At 36.0% G+C, this 25,564-nt stretch overlaps 1 protein-coding gene across 3 annotated transcripts in view; it reads right to left on the bottom strand.

The window, feature by feature from the left end:
- LOC141398062 (uncharacterized) overlaps positions 1 to 25,564 on the bottom strand; it is a 367,734-nt gene that overhangs the window by 6,286 nt on the left and 335,884 nt on the right. For all 3 annotated transcript variants that reach the window (XM_073975203.1, XM_073975204.1, XM_073975205.1), the window contains exon 4: positions 16,979 to 18,434. In XM_073975203.1, the coding sequence (XP_073831304.1) occupies positions 16,979 to 18,434 (1,456 nt within the window). The remainder of the gene's footprint in view (positions 1 to 16,978; positions 18,435 to 25,564) is intronic.

Genomic DNA, 25,564 nt, shown 5'->3' on the forward strand with positions numbered 1-25,564 from the left:
GTAACTTAAAATAAAAACCGCTTATACCTGAGAAGTTTTTGCGAATTCTGAAACAACAATGATAATAGATGAGAAAAAATGCAAAAACCAGAAGGAAAAATTGCTGGATCGCGGTCAAAGTTAATTTTTTAGATTCATTTCAGCTTTTCGCGATTTTGCTTGGAAACCACAAGTCCTATCGGAATGAGGCTAAAGAAAATGTTGTAGCTGTGAAAATCCTCTAGAGGATTGACATTTGCTCCTAGGTTTTACCATTTTTGAGATATAGAAGTTCAGTTCTCATTTTTAGGTTTTTTTGTTAGGTTTTCACGATTTGCTTGAAAACGGTATGTCTTATCGAAATAGGACTAGAGAGAATCTTATAGATGTTGTATCATTTTTGAGATATACATATAAGTTTATTTTGGGAAATTGGAGTCATGAGATTGTTTTATAAGGAGACGATACAATCAGTGAATTGTCCCAATTTGAACTTTTATATCTCAATCTGGTAGAGAATTTTAACTGCTACAACATTTGTTTTAGTTTCATTTTGATGGTGTTTGCGGTTTCCCACCAAAAACACTGATCCGCCTGAATGGGCGGGGCCTTCCCACCGCATGGTAATTAAGTAACTCCTGAGCTGGTACTGCAACGAAAGCATGTGATTGTGTCGCTGGAAGAATCTTTGATTCTTCCTGTAGATGGTTCACAGGAGTCATGAAGAGGCACACTTTTGCTGTTCTCAGGGCGGCATTCTGACAAGTTTGAATCTTTCCCCAACGCATGTCACTAAGATTCGTGGACCAAATTGTCGTTGCATAGCTTTTCACAGACCGACCTACCACGCTACATGTGGACAAAAAGTTTTCTTTAGTTGCACCCTAACTGCTGCCAGCTACGGACTTGAGGACATTGTTCCTACATTTCAGATTGTTGCAGATAGCTACGGGATCCGCGGACGACGAGAACGTGCTTCCGAATGTTACCCCTAGAAATTTTGGAGTAGTTTGATGTCGGAATTATGCTACAATCGACCACGACATTCAGCTCTCTTCTCTCTTGGCCGTAGATTTAGTGGCTCACATTTGCATATTCCTCGCGTGGAAAAAAGTGGATCTGTCAAATAGAAGTTCAGTCTTTGACAAATGTCATCAGGGAAGGCACCCGACTCCAGGATTGTACAATAATCCGCATACGTTATGATCTCGATGCCGTTTGGTGGGGGCGAAATACAGGAGAGGTAGTGCTTAAAGAGTTCCGGAGATATCATCCCACCTTTGGGGAACTGTCTGTTTCACTCCACCAGGTATGGACTTTTTGCTCCTGAATACCATGTACGACTGGCGTCCACGCATATAATTGATTATCCAAAGTTTCAGACTTGGCCGGAGGGCTGTCTGAGCGTGAAGTGCTTGTCAAGCGACAAAAGCGAAATCGGCCTGTACGATTCAGCTTTGCTGGCATCTTTGCCTGGCTTCAGTAGCGGGACCACCCTGCCCATTTTCCAGATTTCGGGAACAATGAGGGTGGCTAGCGACAGGTTACAAACCTTAGGGAAATACTCAACTCCCGGCTTCTCCAGTTGTTTCAGCATTACCATGAATATTACATCAGGGCCCAGCACTTTGGATGATTTAGTGTTCCTGATGACATTTGCAACATCATAAATATAAACTGTGGTGGTTTATCCTCGGCAGGAAGAGATCTGATACAACGTAGTACTCTTCTCTTCGCCGTGTCACTCCCGGGGAGCTCGACAGACTGTCAATTGAAATAACTCGCTCACCTCTTCGGGTCAGTCAACGTAACATCGCCAAACGTGACTATCTTCCATCTTTCCAGGGTTCGAAGTGACTTAACCGTTGTCCACAACTCACTTATACCGGCTCCGATGTTGCAACTCTTCAGATGATTTAACCATTTGTCGGCTTATGCTCGCCGATCAACCTTTTAACTTCCACTCTTAGCCCCCTGACTCTGGGGCCACTGGTGTTGACTGGACGATGCTCATCACGCTCATTTGCTAGTCATGTCGCCTCTGCTGGGAAATTTGTCCTCACTTCGGGTATTCGACCAGTAGGTATATGCCGGGCGGCCCTCAGTAATGATGATGTCTCGGAATGTCCTTTACTTACTTACTTAGTTGGCCCATTACAGAACATTTGTTTCATAGACCGAACTAAGAAAAGATCTCCATTCCTCTCTGTTTTTTCGCTTGACTTTTTGGAAATCCGCGCCTTTTCATTTCTTCATCCATTTGTATGCTCCATCGAAGCTTAGGCCTGCCGATTCTGCTTGCACCGCCATGTGGCATGTATTCATACTCCTTTTCAGCGGGTTCATCATCGCTCATTCTTATGATATGGCCTAGCCAACGCAATCGTTGCATCTCGATACGTTTAACCCAAATATCGGAAAGATTGGGCAGATCTCTGCAAAGTTGATTAGTGAACTCTCTGATACTCGGTCAATAAGCTTTCCCATGATTGACGAAAATGCGGCGTTCAGAGGTGATGAAATCAGGCGGTCTGCTAATGGAGACAATAACGGGGAGATGGTCTGATCCAAGATAAATGACGAGTCCACAGGTGACGTTATTTGTCAGACCAAGTGACAGGGGGAAAGGTCTTCTCATAAAATAGCAGAAGATCTTCTCATAGAAGAGCGAAATGTCTTTTCATAGAAAACCAAAATTTCTTTTTTTATAGAATACCAATATGTCTTTCCCTGAATAGCAAAAGTTCTGCCCCTAGAAAACCATGGACTGCTCATGAAAAATCAAATTGTCTTCTTATACAAGACCAAAAGTCTTTGCATGAAGGAACAAATTGTCTTCTCAAAGAAGACTAAAGGTTTTCTCATAGAAGACCAATAGGCGTTTTCATAGAAGAACAAAATGTCTTATCATAGATGTCCAATAGCTCTACACATAGAAGACACAATGTTCTTCCCATAGAAGAGCAAAGTTTTTCTCGTAAAAGGCCAGAAGGTCTTCTTATAGAAAAACAAAATGTCTTCGTACAAAAGAACGAAAAGTCTACTTATAGAAGAACAAAATATCTTTTCGTAAGGGATTTTCCTAGAAGTTTAAAAGCCTTCTCATAGAAGAATAAAGTGTCTTCCTCTAGAGGAGCAAACGGTCTCTCTATTAAAGAGTAAAAAAGTATCTACACATAGAAGACGAAATGGTCTTCTCATGTACGACAAAAAGTACTCCTCATAGAAGACCTGACCAAAAAGCCCACCAACAACACAATTCAGTACAAAAGTCTTCTCATAGAAAACCAAACGGCCTTTTCATAGAAGGTCTTCTCGTAGAAGACCATAAGATCTTCCATTAGAAGACCAAATGGTCTTCAAATAGAGGTGCAAGATATCTACACCTAGTAGAATAAAAGTCTTCTCATAGAAAAGCCGAAGTCTTCTCTTAAAGGAGCAAAAGCTTTTCTCGTAGAAGACCAAAAGTTTTTCTCTTAGAAGATTACAATGTCTTCTCATAGAAGACCACAAGGTATTGCCCACCAAGAGCAAAAAGTCTCATAGAATACCAAAATCTTCTTTTTTGGAAATTTGAACTTGCCGACGAAAATGTGGATTAGGATTGAAGTTCAAAAGTGTTGCAGAGGATGTACTTAAAGGAATGGACTGACATATTCCATTATGGAAGTGGATCTTATTTTGGGAGTCATATCTTTTCGATAGATATTTCGCCCACTAGTCATTTCAGTGGGTCAACGTATAACTTTTGGACCAGTATGCCAGGAAGCATGGCTTTGTCCACGGAAAACATAATATCGCTGTAAACAGGACCACAACGAACAGCACCGATATACATTTCCAAAGGATCTTCGAACAAACCACGGTGCTCTTGAAACAATTTTAAATGGAAGGTGCTTACACCTTGGAAGTTTTTGCGGATTCTGAAACTACAATGTTCACAGATGAGAAAAATCAAAAAACAAAAAAAATCGCCGGAGCGCTTTTTAAATAAATCGCGATTTAAGTTGAAATTTTTAGGGGTTGTTTAGGTTTTCATGATTTTGCTAAGAAACTGCAAGTCCTATCGAAATGGGACTAAAGAAAATGTTGTAGCTAATAAATAAATTCTCTACAAGGTCGACCTTTGTGGTATTTTCGTAGTTTTTAGCATTTTTGAGATATAGAAGTTCAAATTGGGACAATGCACTGACTGTATCGCCCCCTTATAAAACAATGTCATGAAGGGTGCCCCTTAACTAACTTTTGATGAAAACCGCTTACAAAGGGAAAGTTTTTGTGAATTCTGAAACAGCAGTGTTCATAGAAGAGAAAAATCCAAAAACAAGAAAAAATCGCTGTAGGGATTTTTAAATAAATCGCGGTCAAAATTCACATTTTTAGGTGTTTTTTAGGTTTTCACGATTTTGCTTGGAAATCGCAAGTCCAATCGAAATGGAGCCAAAGAAAATATTGTAGCTGTGAAAATTCTCTAGAGGATTGACATTTATCATTTGTTCCCAGCCTGTACCATTTTTGAAATAAAGAAGCTCAGTTTACATTTTTAGGTTTTTTTGTTAGGGTTTCGCGATTTTGCTTGAATACGGTAAGTCTTATCGATATGGGACCTCAGAAAATCTTAAAGCTGTGAAAATTCTCTACAAGACTGGCTTAAGTAACTTTTCTTAAGTTGTAACATTTTTGTAGATATATAAGTTTAAGTTGGGAATTTGCAGTCATGACATTGTTTTATAAGGGGGCGATACAGAATTGAATTGAATTTGAATTGTCCCAATTTGAACTTCTATATCTCAAAAACGGTAAAGCCGACGAGAATACCATAAAGGCCAATCTTGTAGATAATTTTCATAGCTACAACACTTTCTTCTGTACCATTTTGATATGACTTGCTATTTCTAAGCAAAATCGTGAAAACCTAAACAACCCCTAAAAATATCAACTTAAATCGCGATTTATTTAAAAAGCGCTCCGGCGATTTTTTTTGTTTTTTGATTTTTCTCATCTATAAACATTGTAGTTTCAGAATCCGCAAAAACTTCCGAGGTGTAAGCACCTTCCATTTAAAATTGTTTCAAGAGCACCGTGAAACTTTAAACTACACTTAGATACAAATATTGAACTTTTGGGGAGGCAGGTACCCTAAGGAGGACCGATAATGGTTATTTTAGAAGTTAAACTAAATTTGGACAAAAAATTAGGAGATCCAAAGTTTGGACCATTTAAGTAGCATGTTTTAAATATTCGGGGGGAAGTACTGGAATTTGTGGACCGGTTCTGCCTATCTTCGAACTGAAACTATGGCAAAATATGACGAAGGTCATTTTTTGGACCAAATCAGTTGATCAGTTCGAGAGTTATCTTATTCTACAGCCACTCCATATGGTGCTACAGGGGTTTTTTCACAACTTTCGAGCTGTTTTATCAAGAAGTATTGACTTGCCCCTGAAAAAACTTTTACAGTCGTAATTGAGGCAGCGAACGCAAGTAGCTTCACAAAAAAATCTAAGTGATTCGAGAGCAGGTCTTAAAGTGAACATATCCGACATTTTGTGTGTAAGGTACCCGAAGGAGTGGACAAATATAATTCATATTCGAACTCGATCTGTATCTGATAGATATATTAAGATGTGCAAGGTATGGACCACATCGGTCAATCCCTTCAAGAGACGAACATTTTCGAACTGAAACTAAGTTTGTAAAATATGGACCAAATCCGTTCATCTATTCGTGCGCACCAGCCAACCAGACATACGGATCGACTTCAAATTATCTGAAACGGATTTCGTCCAAACATACTTGGGGTCTAAAACCACTATTTCGATGAGGCACATTTTACCCAAATGAAAGTGTATATGAGGGAAAGTCAAAAAAAAAAAAAAAAAATTAACATTGATGAAGCCAAGGTTTGCACTATTATAATACGCGAACTATTCAAGTGTACCACAAAATATGACCATAGTTGGACCAAATTAAGTGTTTTTGATCGAATCTCAAAGATGTGACTATAAAAGTAGAAGCAAACGAGTTTTTTTACCTTGTTATTCGATTGCCGGTCAAACCGTTTAAAGCACAGATATCTGCCCAAAGTAAAAGTAGAATAATACAAAATGAAGATTACACTTCTAATGTATCACTTTTCAAAATTTCCACTGCATCCAACTTTTATGGATGCTGACATTTTGAAGCCAGATTTTAGGTGTTTTTTGTATTTTTTTATTTAACAGGGACACGCATTGACTTTTTCTAAGAACCATTGATAGGATTTAAATACTCGCGATTACGCATAATTTGATATATATAGTGACTATGTAGTCCACAGAGCATCACAGTAATCCATTACCATAGGCCAAAATTTAATGCGATTTTTTTGAAAAACCCAATTTTTTGGGTACAGTATTTGCAAGATCCTTTTGATTGTGCTGGGACTCCAAGATATTTTAGTTTTTTGACGGTCCGGATGCGAAAAATGTTTTTTGAAAATATCGCGGATTTAATCGCGTTTTCTGTGGATCGTTTCCTTGTCAATGAAGAAACTGGCACGAAAAACTGGCACTTGCGAAAACAGCGGTTTAAAAAATTTAGTGGCGGGAACTGTATCCGATTTATCCCAAAAATAGTGTGTGATGCTACATCCACCGTTCTTGATAGATTTTATTGAAATAGGTTTAGATCGATTTATTTTTTCATGGATGATAGTGAAATCGGATGCGAATGAAAAGTGTGCAAAGTACAAGCGTTATACAGTTTGTTGCACACTAAACTGCAGACGATGCTACATCTTAGCCGCCAAAGTAAATCCTGACAAATCTGTGCAAATTAAAAGAGAAGAATTGGCCGTATAGATAAACCGCATGTAATTTTTTTGAATTCTTTCTTAATTTCCGCGAAAATTTACAACTTTTTTACTAAAGTTATGGGACCTCAGTAAACATATAGCATGTAGGAAGCCATAAATTAACACTGTTTCTCAATATAATGAATAGCGATTTTATAAGATTTTTTCTTATCTTACCGAAATTAGTATCTCGGACAGATTTGAGAATGAGAATTTTTGCTCAATCCATGTACAAAAATCTTTCATGTAGCATTAAAGTTTTTTTAATTTTTTTCAAATTGAATATAAACAAATTTTGACTTTTCCTCATATACCCTCGTTAGCATAAAGGCTGAGGGTATAAATATAAAAAGAGTGACTCCTAATTTCTATGTCTAATTACACTGTGCAACATTTTTAAGGTGATCTTGTGCAAACACTTCGAACTGAGGATTTTTTGAAAGTACAGACCCAAACGACAAGAAACCCTAGTTGGGTTTTGTTGTGTCAGATCCAGCTCGAATTTTATGGCCCTATCAAACATGGTTAAATATTGAGTTTTTAAAGAAATTCGGGGCTATATCTCTGAAACCAATGCGAATCTTCTTCTGACCTCTGAAGCAAATTTGTAGATAAGGACAAGAATAAAATATTTGAAGAAATAGTGAACCCGAAAAAACTACATTTATTGCCTCAAATTTCAAAATATATGCAAAAATTCCAAAATTTTTATACATTTCGCACCGTATCTCCAAAACCGTTAATTTTTTCTGAATAAATATTCCCTGGAATGTAGTACACAACTCTTCAGAACATGTCATTGTTGTAAAATGCCTCTATGCCGTTGTTTTCAGTACATTTTTCAACGACGATTTAATAAAAATGTCAATAATGTAGTGAAATCCGAAATGCGAGAATAAACTGTTGGTGTGAACTGTGTTTGAAATACGTGTTGTAAAAGATATGATGCAAAATACCGCTGAAACAACATGAAGTAAGCATTTTAGAGTTTCGGAATGTTCTAAAGAATTGTTGAGAACTTTATTTGGCCAATAGTTTAGCCGATAATGACCAAAATTTCAGCAATTCTGTAAAATTTTCTATATTTTATAGATTTTGATGCCCTAGATGGAGCTTTTCTTATGTGGTTTTTTCAAAAGATAAGTTCTACTAGATATACTAGAAGTTGTTTGCATTTTCAGTGTTGCATAGTGTTATCAGCCTCATTTTCATTCATTTCATTTGGAGACACCCTGTTATTATAATTGCGTATCGCAATTGCTTTATATTCACGATACGCTTTTTCTTTGTATTCAAGGTTTCTTAGTGCCGTTGCGTCGTGGTGTTATTATTTATGCATATGAAATATAAATGGCATTGTTATATGCAAATGAAATAGTGAATAGTTCATGACATACAAAAGGAAATAACCACTTAACACAAACCACCATTCCCCAGTTACTATGTGCTCGAAAGCATTGTAACGGATATTGTTCAATATGGAAAACAGCATATCCGTTACACAACACAGTGGGTATCCTTTTGTTTTTCGCTGTCAACAATATAAATCTGGACAATTGTTAAAAATACACACTTTCTTTGATTTAGACTCCCAATAAATAAACAATGCTTTCAGAGTTTTAAATTCCTTTTTATGTTCGATTTTTATTTTTTTAACATCTACAATACCAACCTGACCTAAATGTTGTAAAAATGGAATTATTCATTTGCAAATTGATTGCTTCCTTTGTCTGCCTATTCTTCTTTATGCCACCCCTCGTTGATGTCATTTAAAAGTGATTATAAATGGTTTTGCTTTCGTTGACATCTTCAACCACGGAAACCTACTTCATTTTAATCATTAACAGTTTCTTCGTTATTTCGCTGACAACAACTAAACCGCAAATAGTGGTTAAGCGAAAATGTAATGAACAGACAATGAAATGCAGTTGGAACTTGAGAAACGAAGATTTTTTAAATAAATACAAGACAGGCAAGAAAATTGGATCGGAGCCGACGTACACCTTTATATTTGGGTAGTAACTTTTGGCGGATAAAAATTCACAAAACAAGTAAAAAAGTATCAGCCGGCTTTGCCGACAGAGATATACCCTCCGCCTATGTGAATTGGAATTTGCCGACAAAATTATGGATTAGGATTAAAGTTCAAAAGTGTTACGGAGGAGGTACTTGAAGGAATGGACCGACATAGTTCATTATGGAAGTGGACCTAATTTTGGGAATCATATATTTTCGATAGATATCGCGCCCACTAGTCATTTCAGTGGTTAATCGTATAACTTTTGGATCAGTATGCCAGGAAGCACAGGACCACAACGAAAAGCATCGGTATACATTTCAAAAGGATCTTCGAACACACCCTAAACTGGACTTAGACACAGTGATGAACTTTTGTGGGGGAGCTACCCTAAGGAGAGGACCTATATGGTCCATTTTACAAGTTGAACTAAATTCGGAAAAATATTAGAAGATCCAAAGTTTGTACCTAATTGGTTGCCCCGTTCAAGAGACATCGTAGTGACATATTTTTAAATGATGGGGGGAATTATCGGAAGTCCATCCACTACTTATAGTGCCGTAGTATTGCCCCTGAAAAAACTTTTATCGTCGTAATGGAGCAGCGAATGCAAGTTGATTCAAAAGAAGTAAAAAAGTATCAGTCGGCTTTGCCGACAGAGATATACCCTCAGCCTGTGAATAATGAAACATTTGTTTTTTCCCAAAAAACGTATGTATTTAGGTGGTTTTAAAAATGTTGGGCGTATGTACCGACAAAAATGTTGATTAGGATTAAAGATCTAAAGTTTTGCGGAGGAGATACTTAAAGGAACGGATTGACCATTAAGGAAGTGTGTCTCCAGCCACTACATATGGTACCATAGAGGGTTTTTATACCCTTCGGGCTGTTTGCTCAAGAAGTATGGACTTGTCCCTGAAAAAACTTTTACCATCGTAATTAAGGCAGCGAATGCAAGTTGCTTCAACTGACAAAGTGATTCGATAGCAGGTCTTAAAGTGAACTTATCCGAAATTTTGTGTGGGAGGTACCGGATGAGTGGACAAACTTAGTCCATATTTTAACCTGATCTATATCTTGTAGATATATTAGGATGTGTAAAGTATGGACCAAATCTGTCACTCCCATCAAGAGTTATCGTACGAACAAATTTTCCGAACATTTTTGAACTTTTGTGAGGGAGGTACCTGAAGGAGTAGACCGATATGGCTTATCTTCGAACTAAAACTATGTTTGGACAAAATATTACTAAGGCTAAATTTGGACCGAATCGGCAGATCCGTTCGAGAGTTATCTTGCGCTCCAACCACCTCACACGGTGTCATAGGGTTGTTTTTGCAACTTTCAGGCTATTTTCTCAGGAAGTATGGACTTGCCCCTGATGAAACTTTTATCGTCGTGTAGGGGGCTGTGAATACAAGTAGCTAAAACAAAAATCAAAGCGATTCGAAAGCAGGTCCTAAACTGAACTTATCCGAAATTTTGTGTGGGAGGTACCAGAAGAAGTGGACCGATTGACTCCATATTGGAACCACATCTAAGTCTGGTAGACATTTCACGATTTGCAAAGTATGGACCAAATCGGTTACTCCATTCAAGAGTTATCGTACGTACATATTTTCCGAACATTTTCGAACTTTTGTGGGAGAGGTATCGGAAGGAGTGGAACGATATAACCCATCTTCGAACTTAAACTAAGTTTGATCCGTTCGAGAGTTATCGTGCGCACCAGCCAGACAGACTGACGGACATGGCTAAATCAAGTCCAAATTGTCTGAAACGCACTTCGTCCAAACATACCTGGGGTCTAAAACCATTATTTCGATGAAGCGCATTTTGCCGTAGGAAAGTGTATATGGTAAATTTCAAATTTCCTTTGCAATTACATAGAAAAAAAATTAAAAACTTTTTTGGCGAGCACATCCGCCATTTTTGGTACATGGGTTACGAAAAAAATCGTGGTTTCAAATCTGTTCGCGTTCACAAAATCGGATGCTGCACTCAAAAGTTATATGCGGTTTTACTCTCTTGTAAAGAAGAAAATATTTAAAAATTCCTATTGTGTTGGAATATGAACATGTATATATGAATCGTTAGCAATATTTGATATCTATCCATAGATGCTAAAATAGTTGCTAAATTTATTTTTATTTTCGCGGAAAATCAAAAAAATATTGAAGAAATCTTGGAATAAATTTTATTTATTCTAAATCAGAGTCCAAAAAATCTCTAAAAAAATAATTTAAAAATACGTACAGAATCTAGACAACGCGTAGAAAAATGTGAGACCAAAATTATAAAGATCGCGTTTATAAAAGAACGGAAACTTAATGTTGGAAATTATTTCAAAAATATATTTTTGGTAAAATACGAAAAATTTGAAAAATAAATGTTGGGAGTTATTCTATTATTTCGCTAAATTTCGATTCAAATCCTGAAGTATTTTGCTTAAACTTCTACGAGAAAAGTAATTAGTCATCGTAAAAGTATATTTGCTTTCTGTGATAAGCAATAGAAATAAGAAGTAGAGAGTAATATTGAAATTACAATCAAAGAAAAAACATAGAAGTTAAAAACCGAATAATTCGCGAATTGGTTAAAATCGGTTGAGGTGCATGTGCTTTTCGGATACAGGGAGTCCATGTCTATCAATATGCATGGATTTTACCATGTTTCATTCAGCGGCCAAAGTGTGCCATCAGTTGCATCTTACTATTCAAAAAACCTTCAAGTGGGCAAAAATTACGCGATATGCATATGATTATAAGGTGCATCCGATTTCAATGGCCCCCTATTAAAAATACGTCAATATAAATTATTTTAGACAGATTCGTCAAGAACTGCGGATGTGCCACCACATTCTATTTTGGGATAAATAGGGATATTACTCCCGAATCTTTGTAATTTGTGACACACCTTTTTGGCAAATATTATAATCGCGTATAAAGGATTACATTTATGCAAAAATAATCAAAGAAAATCGCGGTTAAATTCGCGGAATTGCCAAAATATATTTTTGCAGATTTTCCTACTTTCAAGGTATCTATATCCGGCGTTTTAGTGGATGGATTCGACCGCGGAAGAGCTCATTGGATCCGGCACGTAAAAAAACTAAAATCACGCGGGGTTCAGGGGTACCTGTACGACGGTTGTAAATTTTAAAGCCAAAAAATAGGTTTTTTCAGAAAATTTACGCACCAAATTTTCGCCTTTGGACTCCTATTACTAGGAAGCTGTACGGAGCACACTCATGAGATATACATCGAACGACGTGGAATCGCGAGTTCTACAATCCTATAAACTAGTTTGGATTATTATCTAGTTGCACCCACTATTTATAAGAAAAATTCGAAAAACCCAGTTTTCAAAACTTCAAAATGTCAGCATCGATTTTAGGGGGATGCAGTGTATATATCGAGAAGTCATACATTAGAACCATGTTGTCCAAGGGGTATTCTTCAATTCTTTCTTTGAGCTTATGTCGGAATTTTCCGTGGTTTGACCAGAAATCAAGAAAGAACACAAAAAAACTTGTAAACTTCAACACATTTTTACCTATTTTTTAATATTACCACCAACGCAGCTTCCACGAAAATTATTTGTTATGGTCCATATTATGAGATCATGGCGAAAACACTTCAATTAATATAAATATATTCATATTTTATAAAATATATTAACAGTTCGCGACTTATTAAATGGTAAACCTCAACTTCAACGATTGCAAAACTTTTTTGAATATTACCATATACCCTCGTTAGCATAAATGCTGAGGATGTAAAATGATGTGGTACAACGTTGAATAAATACTTAGATCCATGTACTCGTACAAGTTAATTAATACACCAACCATCTACTAAATAATTTTAATTATACCCTACACCACTATGTGGGGAGGGTATTATAAGTTGGTTTTGGCCAAAAAGTTTGAAACGCATCGAAATAATGGTTGTAGACACATGCTTATTATTAGGCCGGGGCGATTTAATGGGCCCTTCGCGTTTGTTATTCCTGGGATTGAACTGAGCAAAAAAGTCTACTAGACCATTGGTCTATCGTAAAAATCGAGCCTCCCGATTTTGACTTTAAGTTTTTTATCCACGTTTTTTAGACATTTTGGCATATAACAGCCAAACCATTGAGATTTTCGATCGAACACAAGGACAATAATTATAGCCAAGACAGTAGTAAAGAACTCTGTAATACATCGCAAAAGCATTGAAACGCTCCTTCAGGCAGTTTTGGCCTTGAAAAGGTGCAAACTTTTTGAATAATGTCGATAAATGGCACTATCCTACAATAGTTGACCAGCAAAATATTAAAAGAGAGTGTGATTCTCATTCATATGGGAATACTAGACACTTAAAGAGTTCGGTTTTTCGCTAAAAAGGCATAATTTCAAAAACTGAGAAGCCAATTGATAATTCCCTTTGCGGGATAAAATCATGATATTGGTAGCGATCAGTAAAATTTTGCAACACTGTCAGTTCGTTTTAAAAAACATTACTCTCTGTAATAGAGGGTAATAAATGAAGTTGAGCCAATGGGGGAATACTCCAACTCAAGCAATCAAATGAGATTGAATCTTCAACAATAAACAAAACAAACAAAACCTAAAAATGTAAACTGATCTTCTTAATCTCAAAAATGGTACAGCCTGAGAACAAATCATAAACGTCAATCCGGTAGAGAATTTTCTTTAGCTCCACTTCGATTGGACTTGCAGTTTTCAAGCAAAATCGTGAAAACCTAAAAAAACACCTGAAAATGTGAATTTTGACCGCGATTTATTTAAAAATCCATACAGCGTTTTTTCTGTTTTTGGATTTTTCTCATCTATGAACATTGCTGTTTCAGAATTTACAAAAACTTCCCCTGTGTAAGCGGTTTTCATTAAAAGTTAGTTAAGGCACACCCTTCATGACATTTTTTTATAAGGTGGCGATATAGTCAGTGCATTGTCATATTTGATCTTCAATATCCCAAAAATGGTAAAACCTACGAAAATACCGTAAAGGTCAATCTTGTAGAGAATTGTCATAGCTACAATACTTTCTTCAGCATCATTTTGATAGGACTTGGGGTTTCTAAGCAAAATCGTGAAAACCTAAACAACCCCTAAAAATGTCAACTTGAATCGCGATTTTTTTAAAAAGCGCTCCGGCGATTTTTTTTTGTTTTTTGATTTTTCTCATCTATGAACATTGTAGTTTCAGAATCCGCAAAAACTTCCCAGGTGTAAGCAACTTCCATTTAAATTTGATTCAAGAGTACCGTGTGTGCGGCATACAGGGAGACACGCCAGCATCATAATGCGCTGACATGACAGTATTTTACGATACCCATCGACTTGGACACCAACCCTGGTACCCCAAGTGCCAACAATAGTCATCATTCTGGAGCTCAACCGTTTCATCTCAGAACGAGATTGAGCCTCAACCAGAATGAGCAAATCGTCTGCAAACGCACAGACCTTGCAAAGCGAGCTGAGTTGTTGCAGTAGTGGATCCATCATTAGGTTCCAAATAAATGCAACACAAATGGACCCCTGCGGACAACCCCGAACAACATCAATGGAGACTCTATTGTTTGCACCAATAGAGTAAGCCACCCCATCTGAGAAATAGCTTTGCCAAAGCTTAATCTCCTGGCATCCTACTTCCTGTAGACGAACAATTACTTTTGACCAAAAAAGGTAGTCAAAAGCACCCTTGAAGTCGACGAATATGCCCAAGACATATCGACTCGAAGACTTAGACACACAGCGCTTAACATGCAACCATGTGTCTTCTATACTACGGCCTGGTTTAAACCCAAACTGCTATTCAGACTCTGCGCCAGTAAGTCTCTCCTGAAGCCGATGCACCATTATCCTCTCCAGTACTTTTCCAAGCACAGGAAGAAGACTGATGCCTGCCGCGATAAGATCGAGGATTACTCCTGACCTTATCTGGCGACTTCAAGAGGACAATCACTTTAGCAGATTTCCACTCTCGTGGAAACACCTCACACATTTACACAGTAAAGCCTCTAGGAAATCCGGAATTGCCCTCCAGATGCTTTTACACATCTCTCCGGTCAGACCGTCTAACCCAGGCGACTTCCGCAGAGAACTAACGCTAAAGCCTGATTGATCTCATATCTTTCCAGATCTGGTGTAACAGGTAGCCCCTCCTGTGGAGGAGGTACCTCCTGTTCCGTCCTTGGAAAGAATGAGAACATCAGTGCATAAAAACATTCACTCCACGTAGTCAGAACTCTATCATCTACTTTGATGCCAGAGACATCAAGAGTCTTCTTCGGTCTACATAGCCTATACAGTCGACCGCAAGGGTCCTCACGGCTTCTTTCCACAAAAGATTGCCAATGACAATCCTTTGCAGATGCCATCATCTCCTGGTACTCATTCAAGCATTGCCTATAGGCTGCTGAATGAACGCCAACATTATCAGCGTTTGGCTCTCTGGAATTTCTTCCGGAGGCGCCTAACTGCTTTCCGCTTCTGACTCAAAGTTCTATTCCACCATGACAGTTTCCTAGAACTTCTTCGGCTGTACCTCTCAAACAATGAATCATTGACACTAGAAATAGTGTCAGTCAGAAACCTCACTTGCTCATCCACTGGAAGAGAAATCATGCAACGAGACAACACTAAAGGCATCGCTAAGTTGCTGAGCATATAATGCCCAATCAACATTAGACGTACTCCAACGAGTAGAAGGATCTACGAAGTCTACTACCGCATCATATGAGAGCTCAATCCGGATCAGATTGTGATCACTGATACCAAGATCTTCACTGACGGTCAATGAGAAACGAAACCGCCGAGAAGCAGCCCCATTACAACATGTTACGTCAACGTGAATGTCACTCGAAAGCATCCTATCTCTCAGCACCTCACCCTTAGTGTAGTTCTGATATTTTAGCTCAACTTTCATTTTTTAACTATCCTTGCAGTACAAATTTAAGTATTATCATGCTCATAAATCCACCATAGTTGACCACATGTATTATTAATGTTCGAAAATTGGTCTGGAAGAATGTTTCTTCGACGACAATAAAGTAGAAAATTGTAATCCAAATTTAACGCAAAGGGGCTAATATCCCCGACATATGGAACAACAATTAGAAATTAAAATTCTTTAATAGATTCCTGCTAAAATTATTTAGTAATTAACCTGTACGAGTATCTATGAAGTGATATTTTTATGTTTTTTTTATCCACCAAAAGTTACTACCGAAATGTAGAGGTGTAGGTAGGCTCCGATCCACCTTTCTTACTTGTTTTGTATTTGTTTAAAAAATTATAGTTTCTCAAGTTACAACTGGATTTCATTTTCTGTTCATTACATTTTCACTTAACAACTATTTGCGGTTTAGTTGTTGTCAGCGAAATAACGAAGAAACTGTTAATGATTAAAATGAAGTAGGTTTCCGTGGTTGAAGATGTCAACGAAAGCAAAACCGTTTATAATCACTTTTAAATGACATTAAAGAAGATCCTTTGGAAACGTATACAAATGCTGTTTGTTATTATGTTTTCTGTGGACACATCCATGCTGGTATACTTATCCAAACGTTATACGATGACCCACTGAAATGGCTAGTGGGCGCGATATCTATCGAAAGGATACGTCTCCCAAAATAAGATTCACTTCCATAATGGACTATGTCGGTCCATTCCGTTAAGTACCTCCTCCGCAAAACTTTTGAACTTTAATCCTAACACACATTTTTGTCGACAAGTTCAAATGTCCAAAAAAAGCCACAAAATTCTGAAAATACCCTAAATAAATTCGATCTGTCCGTAGATGAACCTTTCAATTCACATAGGCTGAGGGTATTTCTCTGTCGGCAGAGCCGACTGATACTTTTTTACTTGTTTTTTAATGAAGGTAGTAAGAAATACCATTATAACGGATATGTAAAAACTACTCTACACGTCCACAATTCCTCTGCTGCCGTTAGATATTCAGATGACTCGGAGTGTATATCGAAAACGACCTGCATACAACGCGACTCAATTTTTCCGGCTTTATGTGTTCTATTTTTATTTTTTGGAATTTAGTCCCACGAAAAACACACAAACTGATCAACAAAAACTAAAAACAATTCAGATAATTTAACAATAATTGGAAAATACTAACCTCTACTGCTGCCGTCAGAGTCATTCTGTTGTTGTTCATTTGACTTTTGGCCATTAGCATCGTTGTTATTGCCATTGGTGGCAGTGAAGCTGTATTCTGCTGCTTGATTTTCGGCCTTTAACAGTTGTTGTGGTTGTTGCTGATGTTGTGACTGTTGTTGATGGCCTTCAGCGTTACTTGTTGTTTGGGAGACATTTCCATTTGTTCGACCATAATAGGATTTTTGGAAATTTGGTTCTTTTGTTACTCGTCGATAGTGAGACATATATTCCTCTTGACTGTCATCGGCTTTTGAATTGTCACTATTCGCAATGGTTTCTCGTGGTGGTGATGGTGACAACGGAGTGTTCATGTGACGCTGAAGTTGTATGGTGTGTTCCTGTTGTTGGCGTTCTTGTTTTATGCGTGTATAACGATTGGTGGCATCATCCAAACGTGCAGCGCCGTTATGTCGTTTCATTTTACGTGGTATGAAGAAATCATTCTTCTCGTCGGTTTTACTCACTTGCCAGGAACTTTGATTTTCGTCATTTTCCTCAACAGCAATATCACCTATGGCATCCTGGGATGGTTGGTGTTGTTCTTGTTGTTGTTCAAATGTTTGTCTTTGTGTCTGTTGTTGCTGCTGTTTCTGCTGCTTCCTTATCGAATGCCTATCATAATCAATGTTGGCGCCATTGTCATCAGTGTCAACATCAACATTTTTATCAGCCTTACTGTCATTATAGGCATTGTCTTCATCATTGTCAGTGTCATAGCTACCGTTGTCGTCATGGTGGTCATCACCATCTGCTGTTCCATGGTCATTTTCATCCTTCGAGGATAATTTTTCGTTTTCATTCATGGAAGGTTTATTAAATTTCCTTTCATTTAATTTCTTTATTAGTGACAGTTGTCCTCGGCCCCCTACACCAGCTACCTCCACTCCATCATTATCTTTTACATCCGCTGCCTGCTGATGGAGATTTTGTTGCAGCTGTTGTTTCTGCTTCTGCTCCTCACGTTCCTTTGCTTCCTTTTGTTCACGTAGCTTCTTTTCGTGCATATATTTAAATCGTTCATATTCAGCACTTCCATCGTCATCATCTTCTTCATCATCATCCAGGGCATCTTCGTAATTGTCCACAGGACCAAAGGATGAGAGATCTGTTTCTTGGAAATCATATGTGTAACGAGGACTAGTGGACTCATATTTAACTTCCTGCTGTCGCTGCTGACTCCATGATTTTTTCCTATCAATGCCACCTGGGCTTAAGTTCGGTTTTGATTTTTCTTTAAAGATATCCTTTTTATTAAAAGTTTTCCTTAAATTGTCCACTTTTGTGACCCCATCGACATGACCAGGCCTCACCTGTGTCATGTAAACAATGCCAGGATTGTTTGCTTCATCGCCATTGTTATTGGTGTCATCACTGGAGTTGAAATTTCGTTCACTGGACCTTTGCGATTCCAGAATCTAAATTACCAAAAAGAAGAAAAGAGAAGAAAAAGACAAGTCAGTAAAATAAACGAAGTAAACACACACTCATACACAGACAAAGAGTTACAAATAAAGTTAGCTGTTCTAGTTTTTCGTTTTTTTTGTTTCTTTCTTTTACTTCCAAAGGAAGATGTTCAAAGTTTATTAGATTGTTATAGTCTCGGAGAATTGGGAAGGAAAATAAAAAACGGGTTTCCCTGCATCTGTTAAATTCTGAATTTTTTTTTACAAAGAAGTCATAAAAAATCATTGATTAGTTTTTTTCTGTTTCCTCTTCTTTGTCGTCATAGTCATTCTCAAAAAGGGATACTGTCATTGGCTTTTAAAAGTACGGACAACGTGTATGCAGTATTTGTTTTATATTGGGACAAAAAGGGGCGATAAATTAAATTTTGTAATTTATTTAATAAAAAGTTTGTAAAGGGCTTTAAGATGGACACTTTAAACAAAAAATCATTTTTAGTGGAATAAATATTAGGAGCTGTATAGAAAAGGTTAGGGAATATGTGGATGTATCGATAATTCTATAATTTGTTAACATTCTAATTATTCAAAAATACTCGATACATCTTCTCAAAAACGTGAATAAATAAGATAAATTAACAATTATAAAATTAAATAAAACAAAAAATAATTCCTCTTTCACAGCAGACATATCGTGCTAAGTGCATCAAATACTTATTCAAATCTGAAACGATTTTAATATAAACATTATTTCTAGACAGAATTCAACTATTCATCAACATTCGGCTGACATGGCGTTTTTGGTGTATCTAATACATGAAAACAGGAGAAATAAATAACCAAATCTGAGCAGATCCTCACCAGAATAACTATTGTCCTCTCGAGAATCGATGACAAGTTTTTCCTTTAGAAAATTCATCGAGAATCGATTGATGAATTTTTCTCCTGTAGAAAATTCATCGAGAATAGATCGATGAATTTTTTCCTATAGAAAATTCTCTCGATGAATTTTGATAATTTTTTTCGAATACAAAATTCATGAAGAGTCGATAAATTTTTCCCTATGGAAAATTCAATGAATTTTTTCCTATAGAAAATTCATCGAGAGGCGATTGATTTTTTCCTATACAAAGTTTTTTCTATAGAAATTTCATCGAGAGTCGATACATTTTTTCCTCTAGAAAATTCATCGAGAGTCGATAAATTTTTTCCTGTAGAAAATTTATCGAAGGTCGATAAACTTTTTCCTATAGAAATTTTGTTCTATACAATTTCTTTTTTCTAAAGAAAATTCATCGGGTGTCGATACATTTTTTCGTATAGAAAATTCATCGAGAGTCGATAAATTTTTTTGTATAGAAAATTCAATGAATTTTTTCCTATAGAAAATTCATCGAAGGTCGATAAACTTTTTCCTATAGAAATTTTTTCTATACAATTTGTTTTTTCTATAGAAAATTCATCGAGTGTCGAATAATTTTTTCGTATAGAAAATTCATCGAGAGGCGAAGAATTTTTTCCTATACAAATTTTTTTCTATAGAAAATTCATCGAGAGTCGATGAATTTTTCATATAGAAAATTCATCTAGAGTCGATGAATTTTTCCCTATAGAAAAATCATCGAGAGTCGATGAATTTTTTCCTATAGAAAAATCAACGAGAGTCGATGAATTTTATCCAATAGAAAATTCATCGAGATTCGATGGATTTTTTCCCATAGAAAATTCATCGAGAGTCGATGGATATTTTCCCATAGAAAATTCATCGAGAGTCGATGATTTTTGTTCTATAGAAAATTCATCGCGAATAGATAATTTTTTTCCTATAGAAAATTCATCGAGAAGCGATGAATTTTTTCCTATAGAAAATTCATCAAGAATCATGGAGAATCGATGATTTTTTTCCTATAGAAAATTCATCGAGAATCGATGAGTTTTTTCCCATTGAAATGAATGATGAATTTTTTTCCTATAGAAAATTCATCAAGAATCATCGAGAATCGATAAATTTTTCCTATAGAAAATTCATCGACATTCGATGAATGTTTTTTGCTATAAAAAATTCATCGACAGTCGATGAAATTTTTCCTATAGAAAATTCATCGTAAGTCGATGTATGCCTTTTCCTTTAGAAAATTCATCGTAAGTTGATGTATGTCTTTTCCTATAGAAAATCATCGACAGTCGATGAATTTTTTCCTATATAAAATTCATCGACAGTCGATGAATTTTTTCCTATATAAAATTCATCGACAGTCGATGAATTTTTTCCTATATAAAATTCATCGACAGTCGATGAATTTTTTCCTATAGAAAATTCATCGACAGTCGATGAATTTTTTCCTATAGAAAATTCATCGACAGTCGATGAATTGTTTCCTATAGAAAATTCATCGACAGTCGATGAATTTTTTCCTATAGAAAATTCATCGACAGTCGATGAATTTTTTCCTATAGAAAATTCATCGACAGTCGATGAATTTTTTCCTATAGAAAATTCATCGACAGTCGATGAATTTTTTCCTATAGAAAAATAGAAAATTCATCGACAGTCGATGAATTTTTTCCTATAGAAAAATAGAAAATTCATCGACAGTCGATGAATTTTTTCCTATAGAAAAATAGAAAATTCATCGACAGTCGATGAATTTTTTCCTATAGAAAATTCATCGACAGTCGATGAATTTTTTCCTATAGAAAATTCATCGACAGTCGATGAATTTTTTCCTATAGAAAATTCATCGACAGTCGATGAATTTTTTCCTATAGAAAATTCATCGACAGTCGATGAATTTTTTCCTATAGAAAATTCATCGACAGTCGATGAATTTTTTCCTATAGAAAATTCATCGACAGTCGATGAATTTTTTCCTATAGAAAATTCATCGACAGTCGATGAATTTTTTCCTATAGAAAATTCATCGACAGTCGATGAATTTTTTCCTATAGAAAATTCATCGACAGTCGATGAATTTTTTCCTATAGAAAATTCATCGACAGTCGATGAATTTTTTCCTATAGAAAATTCATCGACAGTCGATGAATTTTTTCCTATAGAAAATTCATCGACAGTCGATGAATTTTTTCCTATAGAAAATTCATCGACAGTCGATGAATTTTTTCCTATAGAAAATTCATCGACAGTCGATGAATTTTTTCCTATAGAAAATTCATCGACAGTCGATGAATTTTTTCCTATAGAAAATTCATCGACAGTCGATGAATTTTTTCCTATAGAAAATTCATCGAATTTTTTCCTATAGAAAATTCATCGACAGTCGATGAATTTTTTCCTATAGAAAATTCATCGACAGTCGATGAATTTTTTCCTATAGAAAATTCATCGACAGTCGATGAATTTTTTCCTATAGAAAATTCATCGACAGTCGATGAATTTTTTCCTATAGAAAATTCATCGACAGTCGATGAATTTTTTCCTATAGAAAATTCATCGACAGTCGATGAATTTTTTCCTATAGAAAATTCATCGACAGTCGATGAATTTTTTCCTATAGAAAATTCATCGACAGTCGATGAATTTTTTCCTATAGAAAATTCATCGACAGTCGATGAATTTTTTCCTATAGAAAATTCATCGACAGTCGATGAATTTTTTCCTATAGAAAATTCATCGACAGTCGATGAATTTTTTCCTATAGAAAATTCATCGACAGTCGATGAATGTTTTTTCCAATAGAAAATTCATCGAGAGCCAATGAATGTTTTTTCCAATAGAAAATTCATTGACAGTCGATGAATGTTTTTTCCAATAGAAAATTCATCGAGAGCCAATGAATGTTTTTTCCAATAGAAAATTCATCGAGAGCCAATGAATGTTTTTTCCAATAGAAAATTCATCGAGAGTCGATGAATGTTTTCCTGAATGTGTTTTTTCCTATAAAAAATTCATCGAGAGTCGATGTATGTTTTATCCTATAGAAAATTCATCGAGAGTCGATGAATGTTTTTTCCTATAGAAAATTCATCGAGAGTCGATGAATGTTTTTCCTATAGAAAATTCTTCGAGAATCGATGAATTTTTTCCTATAGAAAATTCATCGATTCTCGAAGAATTTTCTATAGGCAAACATTCATCGACTCTGGATAAATTTTCTATAGGCAAAAATTCATCGATTCTCAATGAATTTCCCATAGGAAAAAGTTGACTCTCGATGAATTTTCTATAGGAAAAAACATTCATCGACTCTCGATGAATTTTCTATAGGAAAAACATTCATCGACTCTCGATGAATTTTCTATAGGAAAAAACATTCATCGACTCTCGACGAATTTTTTCCTATAGAAAATTCATCGAGAGTCGATGAACTTTTTCCTGAATGTGTTTTTTCCTGTAAAAAAATCATCGAGAGTCGATGAATGTTTTATACTATAGAAAATTCGTCGAGAGTCGATGATTTTTTTCCTATAGAAAAGTTGTCGGGAGTCGATGATTTGTTTGCCTATAGAAAATTCATCGTGAGTCGATGCATTTTTTCCTATAGAAAATTCATCGAAAATCGGTGAATTTTTTCCTATAGAAATTTAATCGAGAATCGATGAATGTTTTCCTATAGAAAATTCATCGAGAATCGACCTAACTTAATGTAAAGTGAAATGTGTAGAATTGGTCATGATTGGGTATGGACGGGGGACGATGGAGACAAGTATTAGTAATGAGGTTTTGTATCCGCATTCAGCCCAAATTTTCAATTAACAATCAATTTGGTTGGTAAATGTGACAAACACCTTCTAATACCCAACATCTGGCTGAACTGTTATGCGGATGACCCTTATTAACCTTTTGGGTACCCTCCATTTTTACATGGATTATATTAAAGTAAAATATCATAAGATCAATTAACCGACCAATTTGCATCTACGTTGATACCTACATCACTCTCTGCTAGCTCAAGCCAATTTATTTGGTTTAAACATTTACATTTTGTTTTAAACTTTACTTTATTTATACATTTGTAACACTCCCAACTTCCCAAAAATCAGTTAAATCAAAAAGGGAAGTTTTTTGAAAATATTTTATGTACCCTCTTAATAAAAATTCACTTTGTGATAACGATACATCAGAACCGCCAACTGTAAGATTTAAGCTATAATTTTACCCAACATAGAAACAACCATGCACCACGATCTCAATTGAAAATGCCTGAACACAGATATAAATATTCCGTTTTGGTTGTGTGATTTACATCAGAAACAACATTGCTTCTTGGAATTTCATTATTACCCGGACTAGCCTTGGGATGATATTGTGCGGATGTTTTGTGGATAGTGGTAGTGTATCTCTGTGTTTCTCTGCTGTTGGTCACGCAATAATTATATAAACATATTCCGCACATTGATTGACGGTTTCCATATACGACGAATACGTACGGATGCCTTTAAACGATATTGACACAATATTGTTGAGTGGTCTCCCACAACCAATAAAAAAGTAGTTCGTTTGTAGTTTACGTGAACTACTTCGTACTGGGGTATATTGTTGTCGCACTGCAGAGTGGTTAACCCAAAAAAAAATCAACAACAACAATTTAATAATCCAAATATCCACAGCATGTTATGCTCCAAATATCACAGTTCGAAGTGAACGCAACAACAACAGCAAATCGATATGAGTTCGAATATTACTACAGCATAAAAATTGAAAAACCATGTCACACAATAATTTCGCCATTTGAAGCAAAAATATCAGCAACAACAACAGCAACAAACGGTAACTAACCCAGCATAAAATGTGTCACTTGCTATGAATTGTAACAATTTTTCGATAAATATTTATGAAGAGTGTATCCAAAGGCTATGTAAAAAATACATACAAACTATACAGAGCAAAAAGGGGGACCAACATGTTCGGGCAATATAAGTATGTGGGTCTATGTGTGTGTGTGCCTGCTCATTGATATTTGTGTTAAAGTCCATTTTTTTGTATATGAATGACTGACTGAATGACATAAAAAGTATGAAGGCCATCAGAGACCATCAAGATGTATGAAATTCAATTGAGTCACATATAACCCATTCACTCTGTGAAGACTGAAGAACATCAGTGGTGACACATTTTCTTTATGATATGGCCCGGATTGGTGCTGCACACATCTCACATAAGACAAACAGCAAAAAAATGGCAAATGCTTCCAGCAAGTGTCTTTTATGGCATAAAGAACATTTCTATAGAACTTTTAACCCTGTTTTGTCAATAAGCTCTGAACGATGCTTAAAGAGTAGTACATGGTAGTAAAAGGAGGACTAGATAGAGAATGGGTAAGGAAACAAAAAAGGTACACACCAAATCTGACAAAAAAAGTATTTTTTCTTCAATAGAACAACAAGGTACAACTACTTGAAAATTTTCACTTTCATTGCTGGGTGCCTACAAGCCGAGCACAGTGTTGCCGTTTGTTATTTCTTTTTCATAGCGAAAGTTTCCCTATAAAAGAACAAAAATGTCTAATATGGTTGTTATGGTGATGACTTTTCGATATTTTCTAGATTGATTAATAAAATAACAGGGTAATTTCAATTTGCTTGTTAATGCGGCTTCGATATTTACTCTCAACGCAACGAGGTATTCAAACACACAAAGTACTGCCGTATGTGTTGGCGCAAATACACAAGTTTCAGAGCCACGAATAACGACGTACAGGAGTTTAAATCGTTTTTCCTGGTCAAACTTTTGTAACTTTTGACCGGATAGATTTATTTTCATTTTTATTCGACACATAACACAATCAGCTTACCGAAACCTTCAAATTTGGTCTAGTAGTTACAAAACATTTTTTTCAATCGATAAAAAATGTTGAAGTTTACAATTATTCTGTTTTTTATACCCTCCCCCATAGGATGGGGGGTATATTAAGTTTGTCATTCCGTTTGTAACTACTCGAAATAATCATTATAGACCCCACAAACTATATATATATTCTTGATCAGCGTGCAATTCTACATCGATATAGCCATGTCCGTCCGTCTGTCCCTCTGTGGAAATCATTCTAGCTTCCGAACGGATTGAAGTAGGTGGATGAAATTTTGGTAAAATCTATTATATGTATGTAGGACTTTTGGTATTAAAAGGTGGCTATGTAGGTCCACGTTTTCGTATAGCCCCCATACAAAGTGACGCTTGACGC

The sequence above is a fragment of the Musca autumnalis genome, unplaced genomic scaffold (assembly GCF_047663935.1).
Source record: "Musca autumnalis isolate F117 unplaced genomic scaffold, ASM4766393v1 scaffold_3, whole genome shotgun sequence".
NCBI lineage: Eukaryota > Metazoa > Arthropoda > Insecta > Diptera > Muscidae > Musca > Musca autumnalis.